The sequence below is a fragment of the Drosophila sechellia genome, chromosome 2R (genome assembly GCF_004382195.2).
Source record: "Drosophila sechellia strain sech25 chromosome 2R, ASM438219v1, whole genome shotgun sequence".
Classification (NCBI taxonomy): domain Eukaryota; kingdom Metazoa; phylum Arthropoda; class Insecta; order Diptera; family Drosophilidae; genus Drosophila; species Drosophila sechellia.
The window spans coordinates 12,147,481-12,174,615 of record NC_045950.1 but is presented as its reverse complement, the minus strand read 5'-3'; the positions used below and the strand labels follow the sequence as shown (position 1 = coordinate 12,174,615).

The following is a 27,135-nucleotide window of genomic DNA, read 5'->3' as shown; positions in this document are numbered from 1 at the left end:
CAAATGGAACAACAGCATACGAGGACAAATTAATTAAAACGTTTATTATTGAATGGATCGGAAAATGACTAAAAACAATTCAACTATGGAATGAATATGTACGGTTACATATATCGAATTGTGCCATCTCTAGCTACCCACGATGGTTGTGGCAGCGCAGCTGTTGCAAGTGAATCCGCAAGATACATTTCGGTATATTTTCCGCCACGGATTCTTTTCCACCCTCAGTTGCGGTCACACTGCCCAGCCAACAACAACCACAACTCGGTGCCGTTAGGGCTGCGTTTGTTTTCTGCTCCCATTCAGCTGCAAAGAAAAGAAAGAAAAGTGAAAAGCGTTCGGAAAACAGGCAGCATGTGAAGCACAATTACTCCACGCAATTACTATCTCAAACGATAAAGCTCTCGCCGTAAGGAAGTGCGTGAAAATCGCGAGTGAGTTCGTGAAAATAGAATAAAAAAGCGCTCTGCAATTGAAGAGAAACATTGCTGGAGTCGTGTGTGCGTGCGTGTGTTTGTGCGTGCGAGTGTGAGTGTCGCTCTCTGGACGCAATTTCCTTGGCCAAAAGGGAGGGGAAGTGGGGCAGGAGAGTCCCGAATCGAATCCCCCGAAACGGGGAATCCGAATCCGAATCCCCGAGTCCGGTGCATTAAAAATAGCGCAACGAGGTGAGTGAAGATGCAAACTGCAGCATTCAGTTCACGAGCTGATGCAACAAAAAGAACTCCAATTAGCCATGTCTGCAGCAAGCCAAAAAAATAATGAAAAACGGCACAAAAAATACAACAAGAAAATCGATTTTCCTGAACTTACAATTTTCTCCGCCTCACTGGGCAAAAAGGGGGGCGAAATGGAGCTTGGGGAGCCGGCTGCGACTCCATAAAGTATACATAAATTGAATTTCGAAACACGGAAGCGAAATGTATGCACTGAACGAAATAATGAATACATTTTTTTGATATCCAAAAAATATTATAGGTAGAACCATTTTTGCTGAGAGTCTCCAACGAAAACCATATTTTGTAGCCATTTAAAGCAAGAGGTTAAACAAAAATGCATTAAAATGTTTTTGGATTAAATTTCGAAAGGCTATACTTTATTTCTCTGCGTGTAAATGGAGGCAGGAGGCTGCACACGGCTGTTGTTCTTGTTTTGTTTGCTGGTGTGTATGATGATGGAAATACTTGCATATGTGTGTGCGTTCTGCACAGAGGGATATTTCAAAATTGAAAAATCTTACCAAAAACAGGACCCTCCGACTTTTGGGCCAGTTGTCATGGCCACCGCACTTAGCAAATGATTTTAGCGGCCACTTTTTCCCGGATGCGAATGGGGCAGCTGTCACTCCGTTTGCCTCCTCCTCCTTTTCTCCTTTTTCTGATTTCATCTGTCTGCCCCTTTCTATCTTGCTCTCTCCCCATGTTCTCCAATGTGTGTGTGTGTGTGCGTATTTTGATGACGGCACTCAGTTTCCGCCCGCACTGTGATTTTTGGCCATACACGGCACCAATGTTTCAGTACAGTGAAACCTGGTGCGCAGGAACCAAATGAAGTTAGGCTTAAAAATGCATTTACTGAGACCATTTAAGAAGTTATTTATATGAGTTACATTTTAGGTTCTTTTCAATTTGTTGCAATGTGAGTAAACAATTTCTATATATAAAATTTTCTATATGTAAAAGTCACATGTATATACAATTTTTGCTTGGCAAAGCAATAAAAACATATTACTACCATAAAAATAAATAGGTCGACATTTTCAGACTTAAGAACGCATAGAATGTGTGAACAATACGTACAATAGCTTATTTGCACAATATTTAGCATTTAGTGGATTAAGTCATCAACGTTGGTTTTTGATTGAATGTGATATTTTATCTATCTATGTATACTTTATTTCTCTGTATATTATATTATATATAAATTATATATAATTGCAATCAACAAAATTTATGCTTACCTGCTTTGGTTTATTATACGTTTTTTCCATTTTGCGAGTGCATACTGTAGAAAATCCCGGCATTAACACTCAGTTTTCGGCACTCTTTTGCGGATGCTGCGTACGCAAAAAGGGGACGACGGCTGTTCTAAGAGGACTAGATGTTTCCTTTTCACTTCCGCCAGCACCCCTAAATTACGTATCTCTGTGTTAGTGTCTCTGCACGTGTGTGCGTGTGTCTCGAGTGCAAGTGTGTGTGTGTTTGGGCCAACAAAATTACTTTTACGAGCGTTTAGCATAGGTTGTTGTCCCTTCGCCCATTTCCCGGTTTCCCTTCGCCATTAGTTGGTTTTATTTTGATGCGTTTTTAATCAGATTGCGTCAATTTGTTGCTGGCCCAACGATGAGGGCGGTCCCGGTTTCCCGTGGGAGGGTGTGGGGGGGTGGTGTTTGTCCTATTAGGGAGTGAGCGGCCATTTCCCGGGTTGCGTGTCAAGTGCAGACCGTTTTTCGCCCGCTTTTTTCACTAATTATAAGAATGTCTGTTTTTGCCTCGCATCTGGATGATGGCTCGTCATTGGGCTTACATTCTCGCTTTTGATGACTCAAAAGTGAACTTTTCACTTTTGCAATTCTCTTTGTGGCACCCACGCAATTAATTGGATTTATAAATTGAAAATTTTTTTTTTAGAATTTTAGCAAATTTAGTAATACTCGAATTATTTTATAGAGATAACCTTTGAAATTTGATAATAATAATATGATAATATTAAAACAACTTGGGCTGAAGGAGAGAGAGAGAGAGAAAGATAGTCGTATTTAAGTCATGGGATCTACATAACAAGAATTCATTGGAACTATGTTTTTTGTTAACAAGTTAGGTTACAAATATTGAATAATATTCTTATACATTCTTATGTAAAGTTTCGCCTTTTCTCTAAACTGTAATATCAGTTAAATTTCAAGTTTTTTATTCTCTTAGTAAGGGTATAAACACTTCGTTGTTCGCTCCCCCCTTGTTTTCTTTAGTACCAATTCTTTTTGCTTTTCGCTTCTCTGTGGCCCGTTAAAGTACAGAAATACTTGGCCAGGCCGGCCGCAGTACGAGTATCGTAGCTATCATGGCGGCAGCTGTCCAATTCTCCAACCAGCCGGCACTGGATCGCTGTTTGTTGTTGCTCTTGTATCTGCTGTCTGTCGTCTTCATCAACGCCTTAGTATCTGTGTTCGCTTGCTTGTTTGCTTGTGTGCGAGAGTGAGTAAGTGGCGCTCTGTGTGTGTGTGTGTGTGTGTGTGTGTGTGTGTGTTGGTTTGAACTTTATGGCATTGCGTTGTTTTATGTTTGTTTTTAGCATTGGCCTGTGTTGCCGTTTTTTTTCTGTTACTGCAAGCACACACATAGACAATTTAACGAAACATCGGCGACAGCGAGCAGATATACAACAGACGGCATCATTATGCATGCAACAGATCTTGGAGCGCATTTGATCGCCAACTGCGCGCTTGGCTCCCAACGCAGCAGCAGCAACAACAACTGTTGCAACTCCAACGCCGCCACCATTTGGCCAAAATGGCGGATGCCCTGCCTGTGCGTCCCGCTCCCCTTCCCCTTCTTGGCGGATGCCCTGCCCAAGACCTCAAGTCCCCAAGCATCAAGTATTAGCAGCAGACATCGGCCCCACGCAAAAATGTCCGCAACTCAGTGCACTGCGAGAAAAATGTGCACAGTTGAAGTTGTATAACTCGAAACTCCGTATGTCATCAAAGAAAGTCTAAATTTTGCAGTTCATATAAGCTAGTTTATATTGGCCATAAAAGAAGTTCGACTTCAACTTTTTGGCCAGTGTGGTGCAAAGTACTGGGGAGTGGAGCAATGCCCCCAACCTGTAGGTGCTCCCCTGGCACCACTCCACCACCGCCACTCCTTGGGCCACGGACTTCTGGGAACTTCTCCAGTTTCGCTGAAGCGATAATTGCCGCGTGATTTCTAATCAAATTACATTTAGACTACAATTACTTCGACTTTGTGCGCATTTAGATGTTATCCAATTTAGCCATCGTTTTGTCATGGTTTGTTTGTCTTAATTGGAAATCGGATTGCAATTGCCCCTTCTCCCTGGCGCCGTAACCCACTTCAATTATGCATATCACCAAATTGGTCTTCATCATCGTCATACCCTAATTACACTCAATTAAACTCTATGAATTACCGATACATATGTATATATGGGCGCATCTGTGTCAGCGACAACTGCCCCCCAGTGCATCACGTATGTACGTGGCGGGGATTTCGAATCGGCTTAACACCTTTTTGGGCCCGCTTTCCACGGATCATTGGGCTCTTGGGCAATGTGCCGGAAATTGGGTTACACCTTGATGGTTTTCTCAATTTTTTATTCGTTAGCCCCCCTTATCGGATATGCATATCAGCCTACTTACTAACCACTCTTATCATATCTTTTGGTTTTCGGGCCAGCGGAGCGCTATCTGTGAAAGCCATGCTAATGCTCACCATGTGTTGCGCTTCCAGTTGATTCTTCGGATTGTTTTTATTTACGCAGAAGAAACGCGTGAAGCGGACTGGAGAATATGGTAAAGTCATAAGATCCACGCATGACATCATAGGGTATTCTCAGTTGGGAAATCGAATGGATGGGTTTTCGGAATTCGGGAGACTATGCGTACTCTGCTGTCGTCAGATATATTCGCATGTGATAAAAGATCAGCGGAAGCGTTTTCGAAATAAATAGAAACTGCTTTAGATACTTTTTAGCAGCTGGAAATATCGGATACTGGAAGATAATGTACTAAGAAATGCTCTTTAAGTACTGAAAAACCGAATATGTTGCTGAGTTCCAGCTGGTTTTGTGTATCGTTAAATAGAATAAAACAACAAACATCTCTTTGGAAAGTGTTTTCAAAATCGCTCTTTCCACTAACGAAATTTGTTTTTCGAAATGCAAGGACTTACGAATTTTTAAAAAATAAACCCATACCTAAAATGGGTACATAAATGAACATTTTATGAATATTTTTGTTTATCATTAAAATGAAGGAAACAACAAACGAGGCATGGAAAAGTTTTTTCTGACGTATCGCTTTGTTTTTCATTTGAGTTTCCCTCGTTTGGGTTACAATTTTTTTGCTGAAGTCATTATAAAGTATTTTTTTCTTGCCTTTCGTTTGGTGTACTGGGCTTTTAATTTTTTTTTGGTTTTTCTTTTTTATAAAAAATCAGAATGCGACACGCCTTTCGTGACCAGCCCAGATATCCCATTGCATTGGTTTCCAATGGGCGGGAACCGAAAAAAAAAACTCATAGCCAATGTGCGTGGCGATGATTGAGTGGAGTCAAGAGACTTTGGGCTATTTTTGGTAATTGCATGGCCTGCTTTCCACTGTATAGAGTTGGGTATTTCCAACGCTCCCCAGCCAAATTTTTTAAGTTTCCAGTTCACTGGCGATGCGTGCAACAAAGCATATTTTCAATAAGACTATTTCCAACGACAAGATTGTGGGTCAAACGCCGGGCAAACGAGCATATGTGTACACAAAATTCGTACTCGTGTGCGTTTTCCTGTGTATAACAATTTTTCAATCGGCCAGCATCGTAAACAAAATACAAGCGGCAAACAATCCATTAGTCCAATGCCTGGCCATCTCCAACCCACACCACAACCCATCCCCCAAAGAATTCATCGTGCTCATCGTCGGAATTGTGCGCCCAGTGCGGCGAATCAAATTAATTAAGGCTGTTGTCCAGATCGAAGGGGTAACTTAACTGATGGTGAGGAAAAGAAAGCATGGAGGAAAGCTGGAACAATTGTGGTTTATTATTTCACAAGAAATCCAACCGAATTAATACGGGAAAGATGAAACCACACAGAAGACAATATTGAAAGCTAATTGAAGATGAAACACTCTTATTGTTCGAAAAGGGAAACATATATGGAGTATAGATTGGTTGAAAGGGGCTAGTTTCTTTCATGAGTCAGCAAAGGTCAGTTCTAAATGGTATAAAATCTTATCAGTCAGTTGTTCAATGTAACAAATTTCTAACTTTGTTTGTTATTTAAGTGAATAATAGTTTTTATTCTAGAAAAAGATTTCATAATGAAACCCTTGCATAAACCCAATAGGAAGTTAAAGTTAGGGAATACCATATAACATATCTTCAGTGCCAAAAAAATGTCATAAAAAACTTTGGGCCACCAAGTGAATGCGACCCAAAACCATGGGCTCGGATGAGTAATGCGTCTGGGTGCAGGGAGAATGAAAATAAATTTGTTTATGCGGTCGCTGCATTCTGTGATGAAAGAATTTCTTTGTTGCACTGCCACTGCCGCTGCAGAATCAACATCTTTTGTGTCACCTAGTTGCAATAAGATGATGATGCAGTGGAAGCCACCTTGTGTGTGTGTGTGTGTGTTAACCAAGGCTAATTGAACTGAACTGCACTGGGCGCAACCTCTGGAGACGATTAATTGCCCGCGGGAAGAGCTGAAACGATAACACAGAGTGGGGGGCATCTATCGCAAAGTGCCGGCTCTAAATGTAGGCCCTGTTCTCTAATCACATAAATGCCACAACAATGATGGCGATGCATAAAAGTCGGCCCACTTGAAAGGCTCGCGATGCGTGGGCGGTGGCTACACACTGGAAAAAAGGGTTCTATGGTCGAAGAACTGGTTTCGGAAATGAGATATTTTAAAGGTATCGCTTTAAGATTGATTGCTTCCCTAAAACGTGTGTTAACGAACCCAAAAATCCACTCGATGCGCATTAATAACGCATGTTATCTATATCATGAAATATAGTATCGTACCTTTGAGTGGATTTATTTTCTTGAAACTAAAGCTATAATTTATGTGTATCTTATGATTTTTGTTTGATTTTTCCCAGTGCAGCAGCATCAAGCACATCTTCATCCTCGCCATCATTATGGCTCTTTTCTATATTGTTCTTGTACCTTTATTAGTTTGCCTTTGTGTCGGCTCAATTTATGTGCTGACCCTCGAACCCCACTGGCGGCAGCAGTGAACCAGCATGGATGTGGCCATCATCCGTCCACTGGACATGCAGACGCCACATGCAGCTCCCATCTGAAGCGTTGCATTCACCAGGCTGAAACAACGGAGAAACTTGTTTTGTAATACCGCCTGTTAAGTTATGTTCTCTCATTGCTCCGGCACCCACTACGTATGTATGCCCTGCCCCCCAGCTCCTCCGGTGATTCTTTGGTTTTTGCATTTGGCGCAATGCTAATTCATTTGCATACCCAGCAAATACACTACACACTCGGCTCGAAGCCTCATTCTCATTCATGCCAAAGAGCAGGGAGCATGGAAGGGGTGATCCGGGGCATGGTGCTGTAGCTGGAGCTGGAGAGGAGCGGAGCGGAGCGGAGTGGAGTGTTCATGGGGTATAACGAACGACTGATGGCCCCGGCATGCTTGGCTGCATTTTAAGTTCATATATGGTGGCATATATATGGTGTTTGGCAGGGAGAGGACAAGAGGTCTGTATCGGTGGCATATTGCCGCCGCTTGACACTTGGGCCAGCTCCTCCAGCTCCTCCTTTTCCCATTTCTCATTTGCTATTCCAGCTGGGTCTCCACGGACGGAGGTCTTCAATTAAATTTAACTAGAAAGCAGGCAACACACAACACACAAATACGAATCGATGGAAAAACAAATGATATTTTAGTTGCGCATGCATAAGCAATTATAATTTCCATTATTTATGGCATTCAATAACTCAATAGTAGTAGTCGATGCTTGAAGAAGACATTCCTTTGATATCGATTGCAAGTGACGAACCCTATGCAGTATATGCAATATATTGCTTAGTGCTTTGTAGCATCGCACATTTAATGCCTCAATTAAGGCATTCCCATGCACTCCACTTCCCGATGCGTTCTTAAATGGCAAGTCACAAACGTTAACCCCATTCGGCCGGAATGCTGCAAATTGTGCAATGTTGCCCCAATTTCTGTCGTCTCCCCGCAAGTGCAACACATGGTCGCATCATTTGAACCCGGAGCGAAAATGGTATGGGGTTTTGTACGGCGATAATGCCTGCGTTGAATGATTATCGAAGAGTTATTTGGGGAGTGGTTGGTCGAATGCGTAGATGGTCGAAAAGCGTAGATGGGGATGCGTGTTCAATGAGGGGATTAACAATTTTATGGCGCGTACTCCATGAAGTGGACTGGAGCGACATGAAAGGGTTGTACTGATTCGTATAGGATGCTGCTCACTTTGGAGCAGAGTGCCATTGTTCCATTTGGGGCGCAATTGAATGGGTAGCTTCTATTAGTATTACGTAAATAATTCATAATAATAATTCATAATCAAAGAGCAATAGTCTTCGCCTTTTCGTCCATAGTTGTCATAAGTGGTGGCTTAATTAAAAGCCCCTTTCAAGTCGAACTTTCCATTTTCTTTGGCTGGTGTCTCTTCAATTATCGAAAAAGATCATGTGCATCACGTTAATTAAGCGTTAATTTTCCCCACAAATACCGGAAAAACAACAACATTTGACGGTTGTTTATGTTAATTACTCGTCGGGGGAAAAGTTGCAGCAACATAGACACAAATGCTCGAAGCACAAATTGGGTTTGGGTCACCGAACCCAGTCGACAATTAATTAGCATAGACCATGTTGGATGGCACCCTCCTCCCGCTACTGCTCCTCCTCCTCCCTAAAAGACCTTGCGCCATAAAATATGTCTAATAATTCCCCATAAATTCCACTTGCAGATGGTGAAGGCGCTGCTAACGAAGATGATGATTTAAATGCCGCATCGACGCATCCCCTTTCTCTTCTCTCTCCAAACGAAAGCGAAATCCCAGCTGGGAAACTGAAACCGAACCAGCAACCAAAACTCACGACTGCCGCCTTGGATTTCGTTGGACTGAAATCAAAACTGCATTCTTTGGACTCATATTTATACCACATAACGACACATATCGCCGACGGAACCGAACATGAGATTCCAGTGGTTCTTATCGGCCAGTGCCAGCCTGTCGCTGTTCCTCCTCCTGGATTTCGTCGCATGGATTCACGGCGAGCGGGACTTCAATGTCAACGACTCCCAGGTAAGTTGTTTACCATGTGGGTCACAAGTAATCAAATTGGCCTGGAAATTGCAAGAATTTTGATTAATGATGAATGGGTTCTTTTTTGGAAACTACTTAATAAGCTAGCCATTCTAGAAATTAGATTGCTGTCGGGTTTTCGGCTGTGCAATCTATATTGCTTACTTTCACCTTATCTCACCTTATCTTGCAACTGAAACTACAAATTCATTAATAAACACAACTGAATTTCCTTAATTTAATTTATTTTTGTTCATCATATGTAGCTTTATACATGAGTTATCTATGTATTATAGTTTGAAATACTTTTTCACACCCCTATCATTTTCCATTCAAGGTCCCCGTAATTGAGCCAAAGGATGTGCCCGCCTACAAACAGGATCCGTATGTTACAGAATTGATGAGTTGCCAAAATACTCCCAGTGAAATTGTGCTTTCACTTTTGCTGAAGAAGCACGACTGGAGTGAGCTGACGGCCACGAAACGAGCTCATGTCCAGGCCAAGTTGGCCAAGTTCTTTGCCATACCCAAGGTTTGTGCTGCCAAAAATGCTTTAAAAGGATTAGTTAAAGTATTTCCTTGTAGGAATTCATTTCCCTGGATTCGGTCTCTAAACGGGAACTGAGATCCATGCACAAGTTGGCCATGAGGAAAGGAGGCAAGGGCAACAAGAACATCGAGACCCTCAATCGTCGCCTGGGACGCGCCAGTTTCATGGTTTGTATTATATTTAAATGAATAAAAACATTTCCTTTTAATGATAATCTAATCTTATTTTATTCCTTTCTACAGATCGGCTGTGGTCCAAGCTACTTTGTGATGGGTGAACCGATAGCCAAGCAGATTGCCCACCAGATGAAGGATGGCACCATTGGCGCTTTGACGGAGGAGAACTTCGGGCTTTGGTTCATTTGGCGCAAGGAATTGAAATCAAGGTGAGAAAGAAGTCAATGATGCATCGGGCTTATTAAAGAGGAAGTTGTTTTGAAAAGTTAAGTTCTAAATATAGAATTTACTGATAACAAAGTCGTTAACCGCATATCTGATTTCCTGTTAATGTGGCTCACCAATCTCGTTCCTTCAACTCCAGATCAAACCGCAAGCGACGTCAATCCGAGGGCTCTGGTGCCGATGAAGATGACTACGACTATGGGGATGACGATGAGGAAGTTGCGTGAGTATCACCCGTTCACCCGAGTGTGGCACATAACTGATAATTTCGAATTTCTTTCGTATGCCATCGATGGATTGGTGCAGTGAGCCCAGTACGGAAGTGCCGCCAGTGACCACACATGCCCATCGACATCATCACGGAGCGGTGAGTGTGTTGAGGCCAATTGTTTTGGAGCCAATTCGCCATATTTGTTTCGGTTTATCTGGGTGTTTTCTTTATCTGATACATACGTCTAAATGAGAATACCCGCGGTTCATACTTGTTGGTTAACCACACATGCTGACATATGTATGTATTACGTGTATCATCTGTATGGATCTGTATGGATCGCGTTGGACTTATTGTCTAGATACGTTTTTGATTTCCGGAAGCTACATATTTGGTTCTGTTTGTTTTCACTGCACTTTGTTAATAACCGCAATTTGGAATAATATCCAAAAACCACACTGCACACACACCCACACATGCATCTAAATGGAACACACACAAACAAAAACACCCACATGCGTACACTGAAAATAACTATAATTCATCATACGGTGTTTATGTTTTTTCTTCTCTTTTTGCTATCTTCCTCTCGTTCTCTCACTCTGTGTATATCGATCTAATTGTGTGTTAATGTTATCAACCAATCAACCAAATATATTGTAAAATATGTAAACCATTTCGAAATCGCCTCGACAACTAACCAACTCGACTCATTCGCTGTGACTAACCCAAAAGTTGGAGGTGTCGGAGAAGATAGTGTCGCCCGAGTCCGTCTCTTCGTCGGCTGTTCCCCTGGTTCCGGACGTGGAGGAGGAGATCGAAGAGAGCGTCTCCAAGTTGGAGTCCGTCATCAGCAAGACGATTGAGAATACGAAGAATATCAAGGAGCTGCCCGTTCTGGGCGAAGCCGACGATGGTGAAGATGAGGAGGAAGTGGAACTACAGCAATTGGGAGTTCCACTGGCCGCGGAGATTGTGCCAGACGAAACCACCAGTGCGGCGGCCACACGTGCCACGGAAATGGTAAAGCCCGTTGATTTGGAGGTGCAAGAAATTTCGGTGGACTCCGGCGCTGTACCGGCTATCGATGTGGAGGCCTCGGCCACGCCCACGCCCTCGATGTCCGCTCGCGAAACACAGAAGCCCTTTTCACCCTATGACGCCACCTCTTCGGTGTCGTCCTCGTTCGCGCCCGTCGCATCGATTGCATCTGACAGCGAGGCTGGAGAAGATTCAACTTCGGTGTCGACCCCTCACCTGTCCCCAGCTAACTCACCCACGGTCATGCCCACAGAGCTAGACAGAAATGGCCTAGCCACCACATCCTCATCATCTCCATCTGCCTCACCTCCTCCATCGTCATCCGTTCCGACACAAGCCACTCAGCCAACCACATCTGCATCATCATTCTCACCATCAACAATAACAACAAGCACAACAGCAACAGTCTCAACAACAACAACAGCATCATCAACAGCAACAACAACTACAACAACAACACTGTCTGAATCGCCAAAGGTAATGATGTCGCTTCTGTGTGTGTGTATAATACGAACGAGTGTCCTTTTGCCTCGCCGTTGTACGTGTGCGTGCCTCATGTCCGTATGTCCTTGTTGTCCCCTGTGTTGTCACATGTAAAACGTTCTCTTCCACCTCTCTCCACCGGCGCTTTGTGTCAGGAGTTAGTTTAGCTCACGACTCTCTTTTTACATACATATATTGATATTGTGTTTTATTGTCTTTGTGCTGTGTAAACGTAGCGTCCCATAAAAAAAAAGCCAAACTCCACAAAATGACAGGACATTTACGTAACTGCCGTACAAGATTTTAGTGGAGTTGGCAAGTGCGAGAGCATAAATGTTAGACTGACTAGATAGCAAATAGTTATAAAGATAAGTGTACATAGTTTTTGTGTAGCTGCAGTTAGTTTTTTTTTGTAGTGAAGGATAGGAGGATGTATATATATGTAACTATTTATGGTGTAGCTTTTGTATGATAGTCTTAACAAACGTACGTAGTACATAAAGTAAGATGGTATGCAGGGTTTGATTTGCTCAGGGACTGCGTAGATACCCGCCCACCTTTCGCCCCTTGGAGAAAACCTACTCATATTTGTTACCAATTAAACACCAAAAAAAAACGCAGCCAAATACTGTGCTTAATGAGCTCGAGCTGAGCACACAGCTGCCCATCGACGATTTTGAGGGCACTGCTACTGCAACACAGCCAACTGCAACTGCAACTGCCGTTGCAAGCACAGCAGCAGCAGCAACAGCAGCAGCAGCAACCGCAACAGCCACAACTGCCAATGCCTCTGCAACAACAGCAGGCGAAAGCGAATTTCATATAAAGTCCACAACGCACCGCACGATTAGCTCTAAGGTGAAATCTCGCAATCGCAATCGCAATTTAGATGTTAAGCCATAGATTTGCACCTCCACCCGCTCTTGAAAGTACAATACCACCATTCCGGCTCTCAACAAAACCCATCTCCACCCGATTGTCTCACCGTATATCCCGAATCCAATTAGGGGAAATTGCTTCCAGCCAAACGCACTTAGCATGTAAGGGCAGGCAATTAGCGAACCAGAGCTCCTGCATGAGGTCCTTGGTAATTGCATGTCCACTATGGAGCACTTACTTGTATCCGTACCGTATCCGTATTGGTTGTACTAACACTAACACTCGCTAACACACTCACTCTGCCTGCCTCCTCAGCCGATGACTTTGCAGCATGACACTTAGCCAGCCATCTGTCGCCAATTAGCCATCTCACTGTTAATAATTTTCCTGTAATTCCCAGGAAGGAGAACCCGATGCCATCAGCAGCGGCAACAACAGCCTGGCCAATAATGAGGTAAAATCAGCCATATTCTCCTGGCAACGCTGGAATCCCCACTAATAACATTAAACTTGGATTTTTGCCAACAGCTGTCGACGCCCGCCACGCCCACATCTTCGGTGGCCACGACCACGGCAGCTACTCCGGAGTCGAGCAGCAGCAGCAGCACTTTCGTCTCCACCGACTACATGGAACCGCAGCCGGAGGAGAATAGCCCGCCCATTATTAAGACACGCCTGCAGAAGCTGGCTGTCACATCGGGCAAGGCCTTCACCTTCCATGTGCTCCCGGAAACGTTTTACGATGCCGAGGATCAGGGCAATCTCCGCCTGGCGCTCACCGACAAGGATGGCCACGAGCTAAAGGCGAACTCTTGGCTGCAGTTCAACGCCGACAAGAGGGAGCTATATGGCCTGTAAGTAGTTGGTTCACCGAAATGTATTAATACGGATTTCGATTTATAAAGCCCATTTAATTTATAGGCCTCTGGACGACACGGTATCCCGCTGGCAATATCGCCTGTCGGCCACGGATTCGGGCAATGCCAGTGTCACGGAAACCGTGGAGATAAGTGTGCAGCAGCATCGTGCGGTGAGGACCATTAACCACGAGATCAGCGTTTTCGTACGGATCAACGAGAAGCCGGGTCACAACATTGATTGGCAGTTGAAGCTTATTAATGCGGTGGCCAGAACCTTGGATGACTCCACCAACTCGGCGGTGGTGGTGCGTGAGATCGGACAGACGCCTCACGATCCGCACAGTGCTACCTTCGTTTATTTTAACGAAACGCTGCCCACCAGCGAGTGTCCTGAAAAGGAACTAAAGGATATTATTGCACGACTGGATGCCAATAGACTGAGTGATTTGGTTCAGCCACAGTTGGGAATCAAATCTATAACCGGACAGTTAATCGGATCCTGCCAGAAGGATTTAACTCAGGTGAAGCCCACACAGCATATGACCAAGAATGTGCCGCCAATGCCACGCAACCAGGTGGATCGCGTTAACGCCAGCTTGGGCCAGCTGCTGGTCTACAAAGTACCGGCGGATACCTTCTATGATGCGAACGACAATCAGTTGACTCTTACCTTGAAAACCAGGGATCACCTTGAGCTGAGCCCACGCCACTGGCTGCAGTTCGACTCCAAGAACGAAGAGTTCTACGGCATTCCGAAGAGCGGCGACATTGGTTCCGAGGAATATCTCTTGGTCGCCGAGGACAGTGGTGGCTTGAGTGCCCACGATGCCCTGGTCGTAGTGGTCAGTCCAGCGCCCAAGCGTGACTTTGGGTTCTTCTTCAAAGCGTATCTGTCCATCAAGCACGAGCGATTCAACGCCGATCTGCAGCGCAAGTTTGTAGAACGTGTGGCGAAGCTGAATGGAGATCCTACTACTGGCCAGATCCAGATCCGTTCGATAACCACACACCACGACTCCGATGGGACCATAGTAAACTTCTACAATACCACGCTGTACAGGAAGCACAACAGCTGTCGGGAGAAGGAAGTGGCCATGACCAGGAGTGTCTACCTAAACAGTGACCTCAGCCTGAGGGAGGCAGCCAAACGGGCTCTGGGACCTGAGCTTAATCTGACCAACTTTTCGGTGGTGCCCTTCAGTATTTGTCATCGTAAGAATTGCATAGGTTACCATTTGATTATTTTTAAAATTACAATATCATTATAGATACCGAGAACATAGACACCAACCAGCTTGATTACATACCTAGTCGCCCTGAGGAGCCTACTCATAAGTCCTCTTTCGGCGAGGATTACATGATCACGTTCGTATGGCCCATCGTGATCATTGTGGCGATGCTTGTGGCTGCCTCAATCATTGCCTGCTGCCTGCACTGGTGTCGCCAAAGGAGCGGCAAAATGGAGCTAGGTAGGCCGGCGAAACTGACTTAATTCATATTTCACTGCTTTACGAAATGGATCTCTCGATTTGCTTTCTAGGCGACGAAGAGGAGCGCAAGTCCTTCCGTGCCAAGGGTATTCCCGTCATCTTCCAGGACGAGTACGAGGAGAAGCCCGAGATCGGCAACAAGAGTCCTGTCATACTCAAGGACGAGAAGCCGCCACTGCTGCCACCATCCTACAATACCTCAAACATGAATGGTGCGCCCACATCGATCCGTTTTATTTATAATATGCTAATCGTGTACTCCTTGCAGGTGACAACGACGTGGACGATTATGTGCCACCACCGTCGGTGGTTGTGGGCGGCCGGGAAGTGCGTGGCAAGTCGCCAGCCACGCCCTCCTACCGCAAACCACCGCCATATGTGTCGCCATAAATCAGTGTCAAGAGCAGCAGGAAAGCAGCAAACCAGATTGGAAGCAACTGCAACAATAATAACAATCGCATCGTATTAACCACACAATCTACATAGACATATATATATATATTTAACCGATTTGGCACAAGTTATATGCAACTAAGCAAACTCTTTTGTATATATCCAAGTGCAAATTGGTTTCTTTGGACACCGTATTCGAATTGAGGGAAACTGGATCGCAGCCGAGAAGTATTCGCCAAGTCGATGGAGTTTTTTTGGATAACGTTTTGTATTAGCCGAGAATGGAGAAACAATCATGTGCTAAATTACTGGCAAACATACAGCCTACACCGTAGGACTATCGAGTATCACTAACACAAAACACAAATCGATGAACTATGCTGCATATTATTTATTTAGTATGTACTCTAATTTATATGTATACCACGCGAACACGAGCACATCCACAAGGACACAAATGGTGTTTGGTAGGAGACAAGCATCGGAGCTTGAAAAAACACACAGACACATGCACATGAGCCCATTTTAAGCATAGCATTTAAAACTCTTTGTACTAAAATTAAGTTAAACGCGAGAAAGTAGGCACACATGTCCTTCGTCTCACGTCCCTCAGCAGCTATTAGACTTTCAGCTTGATTTGCTTAAGCTGAATTGTTTGCATGTTTTTTTTTTAATCATTGGACCACTTTGCTGCATATTTCCATGAAAGGATCAGGGGAACCGCCGAGGCAGGCCGAGCACTTGCCGCTGGTTGGTGCCCAATTGAGTTTAGTATCTTAGTTGTTTTACCATTGGCTTAACTTAATGGGACGTCCAGCGAAGGACATGTCCACAAGGAGCTTGATTATTTTACATTCTAAGAAGCAATCGAACCCACAATAGTGCTGCCAATAATCCAGGTACTCGGATCGAACTAGCCGTTTGAATACCAATCGATTCCTAATTGCCCACAAGTGCTTCCCACAGACAGACAAACCAACAGACCATATCCACCAGACACACACAACATACAACACTCACACACACAAATATTTATACGAAAATGGATTACTTAAAGTAGAATCTAGTTTTAAATGATTTTCACACGCTCCCCTTTGGATACTTCTATGTGAAATGGTTAGATTAGTTTATAGCTGCTAGTTGGGCAGTACTTACTACACTACTACCTACTATCTACTATCTTCCCCACCCGTCCCTTATCCCTGAATCGAACTAACACGTAGTGAGTAATGCATTGATTTTATATGAACTTATCGAGGAAGTCCAGAGCCTAAGTTATATAGTAGTTGCATGAAGGGAAATGAAATTGAAATGCAAATTGAACTTGAAATTGAAATTGAATTACTTTACGAGAGGACACTGATTTTGTCGTGTGAAAAAAAACGTGCGCGAAAGTGCTACGCAATTGCCTATTAAACTAAGTATGATTAACTAATTTGTGTATTTGCATAAGCTCAACCGCTGAATTATTTACATTATGTAATTTGTAATCGAGCAAACAGCGGCCGCATTAGCAACAACAACAACAACAGCAATAACAACAAACGGTATCAATTTATTTTGAATAAAAAAATGCCAAAGATACGATTTTAGTTGCATTATTATTTGCCATTATTTGCGAATATTTTTTTAGACAAACAAAAACACAAACACACACAGACAAGTAAGTAAAGAGCTGGAAAATTGTAATTTTTCTCCAAATCAAATAAATAATTGTGCATATTTGTGAAAAATCGACCGACTGGCCATGGTCGAGTTGCACGTTTAATTAACATATATATATAGTATATATATATATATATATATTCAGTAAAAATCAGAGAAACTACTGTATATTTAATGCAATCTGTTTGCCATTTGATTGGCTTCAATTAAGCGAGCTGTACCCTCCACAAATACACAGGCAAACCAATAAACACATGCAATAATTATAATAATTATTGAGAATAACTAACTGCGTGAATATAGAGTTACATACATACGTGCGTACGTACGTATGTACATACATATGTCCGTATAGGATATACGTATGCATATATACATGGATTCTAATAAACATTTATATATTTTGATACAAAAGGAGCGAGTGTTTTATTTCCTAATTGCTGCGTCTCAACTTCCACGTTCCATTAGTAATATAATTTATGAAAAATTCAATTTATGGAAATTCCATAACGAATTATGGAATCAAAGTGAGCAGGAAATCGGGAGTGGGTGGTGGTGGGTGGTGGGTGGGTACTATGTATGGGATTTTGTATGGGCAAAAAAGTCAAATCAAAAGCATTGACATAATGAAGTAATACAAATTGGTTTTTCTTGTCGCTTTTGCCGCCTAATAAAGACATCCTTCCCCGGCCCCGCCCACTTTTCGAGCATCCTCGCAGGCTATTGATTCCCGTTACTTTGGCAACCAATACGCGCCGGATGCTGCCACACACACACACACACATACACACTTACTCCAACTCGCACATATTTGCTTGGCTTCGTTGACGCCAGCGGGGAATATTTTCTATCGCGTGTGTGTTTGTGTGGCTGCACTGCGAGAAAATGCGGCATGAAAGCGATTTCACAAATTAGCCTATATAGATGGGATATTCTGAAAGAATTTGCAATGTTTTTATACAAAATCGAGTAAAAATATATTAAACATTGCCCTTTTTAAGTTTGCAGGAAAATAATAGTACATAAACCAATATATATGATTGCTTTTAAAATTCAAATAAAAGGGAGCAGTATATTACTGGATTTTCTATTTTTAAGCAAAGATTTTAATGCTAAGTCACATTTTCAGCGGATTTCCATACCCTTAGCTAAACTGCCCACAAAGTATAAAATATAAAGCTAAACTGCCCACAAAGTATTTATGCTCCATAAATGTTACATAAGCTCACATCCGACTTAAACCCTGAAGCATTTGATTATGATGGATAATAATGAAAGCAATGATTCCAGGAAATTAGAAACATTTTTTTATTTAAAGAAGTCAAATTCAAGTAGCATTTTTCTGCGTGTAAGGACCCATTGGGTTGGTGGGTGGCATTATTGTTGCTGCTACGGTTATTGTTATTATTATGCAACGCAGTCATTTAATTGGTAACAAATTGTATTGTTTGCCTCGGCAGTCGAAACGACATTTCTTGCTTGTTTCGTTTGTACGCTTTTACGACTTTCCCAGGGAAACGTAAATAGCAGCACTTCTTCTTCTGCTCCGTGTGATCCTGCCCCCACATCTTCGGGTGTGTGTGGAAAATCCATGTGTTCCTCCATGGAGCTTTAATGCCGCCCCCCAGGACACGCCTGCTCGGAAAAACACCTTACACCTGGCTCGACTTTTCCGGCAGCGGTGGGAAAACAACAAAAAAAACTTTTGTTATACGGCGAATGTTTTGGCTTTTAAACTTTGCCCGCTGCGAATCATTTGGCTGCGCTGCTCCGGATTCAGGGGATATGCAAAATATACATATTAAGCGCTCGTATGACCCGCAATTACAAAGTTAAACCGCCAAAAGCGGCACTTGTAATGCATAAAATAATACAAACTACACATGTAACTAGATTAGTTACATTTTCACTAATTATTTTTACGGTTGCATATGAATGTTGTTTTGTCTATTACGAACTGCGGGAATAATTTTAGCATAATCAAGAAAAGAACTTAATGTTTCCACATAGGAGTATTTAAGCTCTAACCAACAGACTTTAGTCTCTGATTAACTTGTTTGGAGTATATTTATCATTTGCTAAACAGATTTGATTGTATAACTAGATTCAGTTTCATTCGCTGGAACTCTCTCTCTTTTGCGAGAGCCGAAGTCCTTTGTCACCAAACCAAACCAAACAGCTGCTGACATTGAGGTCCTTCCCCCCTCACCCTCCCCGCTCGCTCCGATTCCATTACATTGCGTTGCCATAACGCTCATTATCGCCACCGCCATTTGAGCCCCAAGCCCCAACTGCGCCGGCAAAATTTCTCTGTGATTGCTGAAAAGCCTTAGCCAAGTTGCCAAACAGGCCGTAATCAGTTGACCTTTTTTTTTGCTGTGTGTTTTAAGTTACCGTGCCCAGAAACAACAAAGTCTATAATTAACTTATAGTCTTACATGCTATCATCAAATGGGTGCAGCAGTGTCTATTCCACGTGCAGACGGTATGTTGTGTGGCACATTGTTTTGGAAAAGGCAAATCCATCAACTGCCTAAAATCTGAGCTCCAGTGGCACGTGCATTGCGCTTTGGCCTTTGTCTTTGGACTTGGAACTAAAACCATTTCCGTTTGGCATCCTGCGAGGAAGGGTTTGCCACGGCAAGTTTAAATGACATCAAATGCTTTGCCTTCTCGGAAGTGAAATCCACACCGCCATTCCCGAGAGAAATCTGTCGGCAAGTCGGCGTAAACAGCCAGGCATCTCAACAAATTGAGATTAATCACAAAACAAACCCGGGTCAAAAAGCTCAAAAGGTGACAAATGCCGGAACAAACAGCGGAATGCCGAGAAGGTAACAAATCGATGGGAAATATTTGTAATGCCTGGGCAAACCTCATGATTTGTATGTGTCCACATGTCCAGTTCTCTGCCTTTGCTACATGTGTGGCTCCACCCAAACAGGTTTAAGTTTCCTGCAATTGAACAACGGGCGGTGGCAACGTGGGCAACAAAGAGGAGTGGAGGAGCGGACAGGACACAAATCAATTATGTTGCCACGGGACAAAGGCGAGAGCGTCGAAAAAATAATGGCAATACAAAAGTGGAGTAGGAGGAGGAGGAGGTGGGGGTGGATGAGGAGGAGCAGGAGCAGGAGGAGGAGGAGGTGGAGTTGGAGGAGCTAGCAGAGCACAAAAAGAAACAATGGCCAACATTGGCAACCTGCTGCGCTAATGCCGGTCTCAGACAAACAAACCCCCCGCCGAATCACCCACATCTAGTGCCGGGAAAACATGCACTGAGAGAAATAAATTAGAGCCAGTATTTCGATTGATTCATAGTTAAATAGTTAAAGCCGGAAATCAACTTTTCATGTAATTAGAAAAAGCAGAAGAAAAAGCATCTTTAGTCCTTTTTTTTAGCACTCCTTTTAAGAACACACCAGATATTTTTGACAGTGTACACTTTGTGGCACACGTATGGCGACACGCAGGAGGTGATCTCAAAGGAGCCGAGCAGCCAGTCCTGTCAGCCAATTGAAAGAGCTGCGAGGGTCGGATACTCTGGACTATGGACTCTGGTCTATGGACTCTGGACTTTGGACTGTGGACACTCTATTGGGGGCTTTAGGTAAATTGCTTTTATTGCACACAGTTCGTGTCGGCGTTCGAATTGCACTTAATTTCAATCAGGCGCCCGCTGCTAAGCCACTTCGGCTAATTGTTTGGCTTTTTGGGCCTCGGAATAGAGGGGCTCCATTCCCTGTGTGTTTTTTTTGGGGTAATCATGCCAATCTGGTAGCGGGCATCTCCAGCACTTCAAATCTTGAGACGAGAGAGTGTGGAAGCGCAAGCTAATTTGCAAATGCTGTGCAAGCTGCTAGGAAACATGGCGTCCTCGAGATGGAGGACTCCAACATCTCTAGCCTGCTCAGCGCGACTTAAGCTGGCTTAAAAATCAACTAAAGCCGGGGGGTGGGTGGTGGTCCGCCACGAAGGTCGTGGGTAATAAGGAGCAGGACTTGCGTGCCATCCTGCAATGCTCCGAAATTAATTGTAGTGGCTGCTGCGCTCTTTATAATTTCACTCGACGCTAGTGTATATCATTAGCCTCGGAACACTCCCACTAATCCGTGGCTCTTCACCGACTCGAAAGTCAATCTTCTGCGGCTAATGGAAGTTGCTTGTTGTGGGAGTACTCAGCTCCTGCCTGCCTGCCACTCATCTTGCCCCAACTCCTTCAGATCTCTACTCCCCCACTGCCGCACAGTTGCATACTTTGAGGCGCGTGCCCTGGCAACGCATCAATAACGCGTATCCGCCCCGTATTCAGATTACGCTCGTCTCCTTCTGAAATCCAAAACGCGACGCTAAGAGTGCCGCGCCACTCCAGCACTTTTGGCCAGCACAAGCAGCTTGGGAGCTTCAAAGGCGGCGGCACGCAGTCAAACCCGATTCCCATATGGCTGGCGACTGGTGACCTCATTTTCAAATCGAAAACTCAGCCAGCGCAAAGCCCCAAAGGATGCTCGATCAACTTGGATTTAATAAAGTTACAAACGCAGCCAGCAACGTACAGCATATGGAGCCAGGCCAGGGGTTTTCGACTGGGCCAGACTGGCTCGGCCCAAGAGGTTTCCGGTCAGGGAGCGGAGGGAGTTCCCTCGGCTTCAGGTTGCCATTGAAGCGGCAACAATAAGTAAATTAAAACTAGAGCTAGAGCTGCATGCCGCACGCGCTTTGAATACGTTTAAAGGCGACTAAATTAAAATGAAGCATGGCGGAATGATTTTTACACTTGCCGCCCCTTCGACGAGGAGGTGGTGGAGTCCTGGTCCTGGTCCTGGGGTCACAGGCACATCCACTTGTCGTTCACGCATCCGCACGCACAGCTGGCGGAGCAGCAGACTGGCGCCAAAATTGTGGCTGACTTCACAGATTTCGCGCGACGATGACGGGCAAGCCGATGCTGTGACTTCAGTTTTACACTCGGAAAAAAGGGGAAGGAATATGTTAAGTAAATTGGAGTTATTTGGGAAAGATAATATATAATATATAATATACATATAATATACATAAATATCTAAAAGCTTGCTCTATTCTTTTAAATACATATAAAATGCCATTTTTCCAGACTCAAATGAACTATGTAATACAATATACAGATATGCTTCAGCGAGTGGAGGCGTTGGGCGCAGGAAGCTCCACATGAACTGGAAGCTGTGGCGGATGGGGGGCACTGGCACTGGAACCCGGCTGGCTGGACGTTCCTGCTCGTTAATGCCGCCAGAGCGTCGCAGGCGCAGTGTGGGATAGCTCCAACTATTCCTGTTCACCTCGATGGCGGTGTCGGGATGTGACCCACTGGGTGTGTGTAATTGTGTGTGTGTGTGTGGATGACATGTTTCTGTTCTCCGCTGCTGACATGCCGCAGTCATCGTTGGCGCCAGCTCATCAACTAGTCCTGTCCCGTCCCTCCACGGTTATCCTGGCAACGCGCTGATCCTTGGGGAGTGTAAGTGGGGGGTCCTGGCAAGTGTCATTTGGGGGTTGCTCCTGGCTGTTTTGTTTTCACTTGTCGCCGCATTAAAAAATAGAGAGCAGCCAACAGCAACATGCTCCATATGGAGGCTTTGGTGCCGCACAGCGCCATGCCACGACCCTTGTCAGCTGGAGGACTCCAGGCGGAGGATTGCAGGCGGGGTTGCTAGCTGGCACAGACGCTTGTGCCAACCCTCGCCCGCTGGTGAACTCTGCTCGTTTTCATAATCGGGCGGTAATTGTACACCAATTTGACTTATGAATATAAATTAACTGCGAAACGTGCGACAGAGTCATGTGCCACTGTCCTTATCCATCTCTTTCTATCTCCGTGAGTTCCTGGAGTTGGTTGAATGGATGAATGGACACATATATATATATATATATATAGACGGAACGGAGCTGTCTAGATCATTATACAATATTGTGGACAATTGAGATTATTGCTCTTTGACAGCGGGAAGTATTCAAAGGGCAAATCCCTTGCATGTCGGAATAGAAGCGAAAAGGACATAATAATTCTTCTGAATGAATTTGAAGGATTAGGGAAACACTTTCGGATAGGTACTGCAAAAGGAAGCTGTCAAATAAGCCAAGCTAAAATGTAATAGATTTATTTAATATTTGGGAACCAGCTTAATACCACTTTACAACTACAGTGATATGTGAATATTGACTAGGTATATTCCATATTAAGACTAAAGAGTCCATTTACATTCATGATTAGCAACTTCATTTTGGCATGACACATTTCACGACACAAATCCACCAGATTGTCACATCTTTTGTGGGCTAACTGCATTACGTATACGCCATGGGTGAACTAAGATAAAAGGAACCCATGAACGTAATTACACTCAGCCAGTTGTCCAATCGAACGACGAATATCTGGGCGGGATAACACATGTAATTGCCACAAATTGTCGCAGTGTCCATTTCTGGACACGCCGGCTAAGCTTCTCCAGTTCATCTAGCTGCAAACCGGCTTGGCCAAAAAGAAAATAGAATGGCGTGGAAATGGAAAAGTACGGACACACCGAGAGAGATTTGCATTCGTAACTCGATTTGCGGTGTGAGCTCTCATCGCCACTCTCAGTCGGTTGCCCAGGATCCTGTGGCATGCAAAATGACAGCATCAGATGGGGCAGAATGGAATGGCGGAGCAGGGAGGTTGGAGGATGAGCCGAGGCTGGGCAGGACATAGATAGATGTCCCTGGAAAAGAAGGAACAGCCAGCGAGTGTGCGTGTGAGTGTGTGCCATCGCTGCGAATAAATCAAGAAAGCCAATTTATATTTGGTATATGGCCCATTAAATGAAATCTTATGAAGTTCGGATGACAATTACATGAATAATTACATGAAAGGGTAGACGCGAGCGTGTCTGCTTAGATTTTCCGCCCCGCACATGGACTCGGGTGTGGGTTGAAGTGCCATCCAGCCATCCCCCCATCATGTGACCATGGAACCAAGTGGCAGTCTGAGCCCGAGTCTGGCTTTCTGTATTATTTATGTCGCGCACACGCATACCGCAAAAACCGAGCAAGGATATACAATTGCACTTAAAGCCTGCTCCATATGTGGCGGCACACCATTCGCCTTTTGGCCCCGGACACAAGCTGTAACTCAATCCGGTTGGGTGTGGGGTCGTCCTGTGCGGATACTGCTGGCTTGTCAGCGTTGCGTATACGCCCCGTTGCCAGCCTCTGGTTTGGCTTTACGCCCAGGATGCTTGCTGCTCCCTGTGCTCTCCGTGGCACCCTTGCTGCTTGCTAGCTTGTCCTTCTATTCCAGCAGCACTTGAAATGCGTTTCATTTACAATTTCCTTCCTCGTCTTATGCGTCCGCCGTGCGGCACACAATGGCACACAAAGTGCAGCGCCAGGAAGCGTGGGGTACGCTACCCTGTTCACTTTGGCTTTCATGTCATTGTTATATGCTTATTGTGCCCATTGATGCCATTTCTCCACCCGCCTGTTGCGCACTCCTGGCCATTTTTTTGTGCCATTTTTTTGTGCTATTTTTTTTGCAACGGCGGCTTCCCGTTTGCCGTTAAAACCATTTGGCTGCAATCGCAATCGAATCACGGCGGCTGTAAAAAGATGCAAATGGCAACAAACCAAAAGAAATGCACCCACCTAGACAGGAGTCACAACGGCATGCCCATGCCCATGCCCATGCCACCATCTGCATATCAAATCGACCGGGACACGCCAGCAGCGACACTGAAAAAAAACTCAATTTAGTAATATAATATAATATATCATTAAGGATATTGGCAAGCAAAGTTGAGTATCAGAAAACCTTTTATTAAAGTTAGGCAGTTGGTCTTACGACTATAGAATCAGCATGTGTAGTTCTCTTTAAAGGACACGAGTCCTTAAATCTCGGTGTATGCATATTAGAGCGATGGAGAGGAGAACGCAAAAGAGGAGCAGCTGTTGCCAGATGGGCGTGTAAATGTGTTTAATGCCAGACAGAGGCTGCCAGGGGAGTTCCCTTTCGTCCTCCTGCCACACTCCCCACTCCCCACGAATCGCGTCATAAACAAAGTGACGGCGATGGGAACGAATGGGTGGACCAGTGGGTGGTACTGGAGCCAGGGGGTGGCTATTGGCGGCGCGCAGCAGCGCACAAAAGTAGGCCAAACACTCACAGACAGAGCCGCACACACACACACACACACGTGTGCAGCAGCACACCCATACATGCATACATTCACCCACACCCAGGAACAATCGTGGATTTCTCGACTGGATCGAGTCCTGTTGCTTGTTGTTGTCTGCTTTGTCCGCCGCCTCAACGAGTTTATTTAATTTTTCCTGCGGCTCCGGACAAGGATTTGATTTATGATTGTGTTGAAGATTACCGAAAAGTCCTGCCTGTATCGTCGCTTGAGTCCTTGGAGAAAAGAAAGCCATAAGCTAAAAGACTTTCTCAGTTGAGGCAGCTCTTCTTTCAACGCAAAATGTTTCCTAAGTGAGGCAAAGCCACTGGAAACATTCTGCATTTAGCGCAATAGCTTCCATTCAATATTCTAAGATGCTTTATAGAAAATACATATTATATATATATATATATATATATATATATATATTCGAGCACATATCTAACATTTTCCAACTCGACATCCCATGTTTAATTCAAATTTATGGCTCATAAAACTCTATCTTTCTTTTAGTGTCGCGACTCTTGAGTATCATCAAGGAAATTCGCATGGCGGAAAAGCGCGTGAGATTGGAAAACAGGAGTGCAAGGTAATAGGATAACGAAAGATGGAGCTTCGATATGCACAAGTGTGAGTGGGAAATTGGATAACCAGCTATGTAACGACCCAATGCAGGAATCGGAAATATAAGTACTGGCACATGGCATAGAAGTATAATTACTTCTTTAAAAAGCAATCCATTTAGCTGAGAAAAGATCGCTTAAGGTTAATCGATCGTGGGTAATTATCCCTTCAGAACTTTACCCATCACTTGCCACTCCTGCAGCCGGCTAATTGCTTCTGCCGTAACTTCTTTTGCCACTCCATTGCGAAGATCCTGCAGCAGCTAGCAAACACTCCACCACCATGCCACCTCGCATCTCCGGTTGCAGCCACAAGTTGCGGCAAATTAAAGTCGCTTAGCAAACTTCGATGGCTTTGGCAGCAACAAGTTTTCGCAAGGACTCCACTGCGGAAAAACTAAACTCATTGCCGGATACATCCAAACAGATTGCATGGGTGTGGGTCCAGATGGCTTCTATGTGTCGCTTCGTTCGCAAAGTTATGCAGACTCGCCTCCAAAGCAGGCACAAACAATTGACTTTTGAGCATCGACTGTGTCGCTCGGTCTGTCTCCAGCTCCTCCAGTTCCTTCAGCTCCTTCCTCTGCTCCTTTCCCATCTTCTCGTTTTTTCCTGCATCCTTGAGGTCCTTGTAGTTGCGCTGCCTTTGGCCCGGCTAAGTAAAAGGCAGTGAGCCAACATATGAGACATACTTGTTACTATAGCTCAAAGACTCGCAACCACCTTGCCACCTTGCCACTTTGCCACCTTGCCACCTCTTACCTTGCACCACATACGTCTATGGTTTTTGGAGTGTGGGTGGAGCGACCGCACTTTAAATGCCAGCTCCGCCCCTCTTGTCTTGTTTTTTTTTCTGTTTTTTGTTTATACAGCTTCTTTAATATATGTTAAGGCAAAGCGAAGAAAAAATCTAAGGTAATATCTAGTCGTTGATAAGCGAAGTTAGGTATACACTTACAGTTTTTTATAACCTATGTTTAAATTATCAAAGATCACATTAAAAAGGATAACAGCACTAAACAGGTTATGTTTATATAGAAAAAGTGGTTAAGGAGTCTATAACTTGTATAAAACATCCTAATAAATCTTGCTTTTAATAAGTTATTATGCTAAAGTAATTGACTTTCCCATCGATTGATCGTGATAATGTGATTGTGAAGACCTAACTTATTTGATAACTAAGAAAAGTATGGATCATGTTCCTTGAAGCCCAAAAGACAATCCCCTCAGATGATGAATGTACTTCCATCTAGAGTATAATTAAGCATAATAATAAGTAGACGAGCGGCGACCAAAGCTCCTAACAGCTCCGA

At 44.1% G+C, this 27,135-nt stretch overlaps 1 protein-coding gene across 4 annotated transcripts; it reads left to right on the top strand.

Annotated features, from left to right (window-relative positions):
• Positions 1–225: 225 nt before the first annotated feature.
• Positions 226–16,932, top strand: LOC6609368. 4 transcript variants are annotated; one of them, XM_032714711.1, is made up of 15 exons: positions 226–668; positions 8,702–9,040; positions 9,378–9,572; positions 9,626–9,757; positions 9,833–9,975; positions 10,131–10,214; positions 10,298–10,358; positions 10,938–11,720; positions 12,348–12,584; positions 13,006–13,059; positions 13,134–13,459; positions 13,527–14,677; positions 14,734–14,934; positions 15,006–15,167; positions 15,224–15,345. In XM_032714711.1, the coding sequence occupies exons 2-15, from the start codon at positions 8,930–8,932 to the stop codon at positions 15,343–15,345; spliced, it is 3,762 nt and encodes a 1,253-aa protein (XP_032570602.1). In that variant the 5' UTR covers positions 226–668; positions 8,702–8,929. The 4 variants fall into 4 exon arrangements, with proteins under 4 accessions (XP_032570602.1, XP_032570603.1, XP_032570604.1 ...); XM_032714712.1 differs by lacking the exon at positions 12,348–12,584 and having other exon boundaries at positions 227–668; XM_002034021.2 differs by lacking the exon at positions 226–668 and having other exon boundaries at positions 8,930–9,040; positions 15,224–16,932.
• Positions 16,933–27,135: the final 10,203 nt, after the last annotated feature.

What these genes read in the sequence shown, in the direction of transcription:
- LOC6609368 (XM_002034021.2), top strand. Translation starts at nt 8,930, where the DNA reads ATGAGATTCCAGTGGTTCTTATCGGCCAGTGCCAGCCTGTCGCTGTTC. An exon ending in AGTTCTTTGCCATACCCAAG is followed by an intron (nt 9,573 to 9,625) that starts GTTTGTGCTGCC and finishes ATTTCCTTGTAG; the next exon opens with GAATTCATTTCCCTGGATTC. An exon ending in ACAGCCTGGCCAATAATGAG is followed by an intron (nt 13,060 to 13,133) that starts GTAAAATCAGCC and finishes TTTTGCCAACAG; the next exon opens with CTGTCGACGCCCGCCACGCC.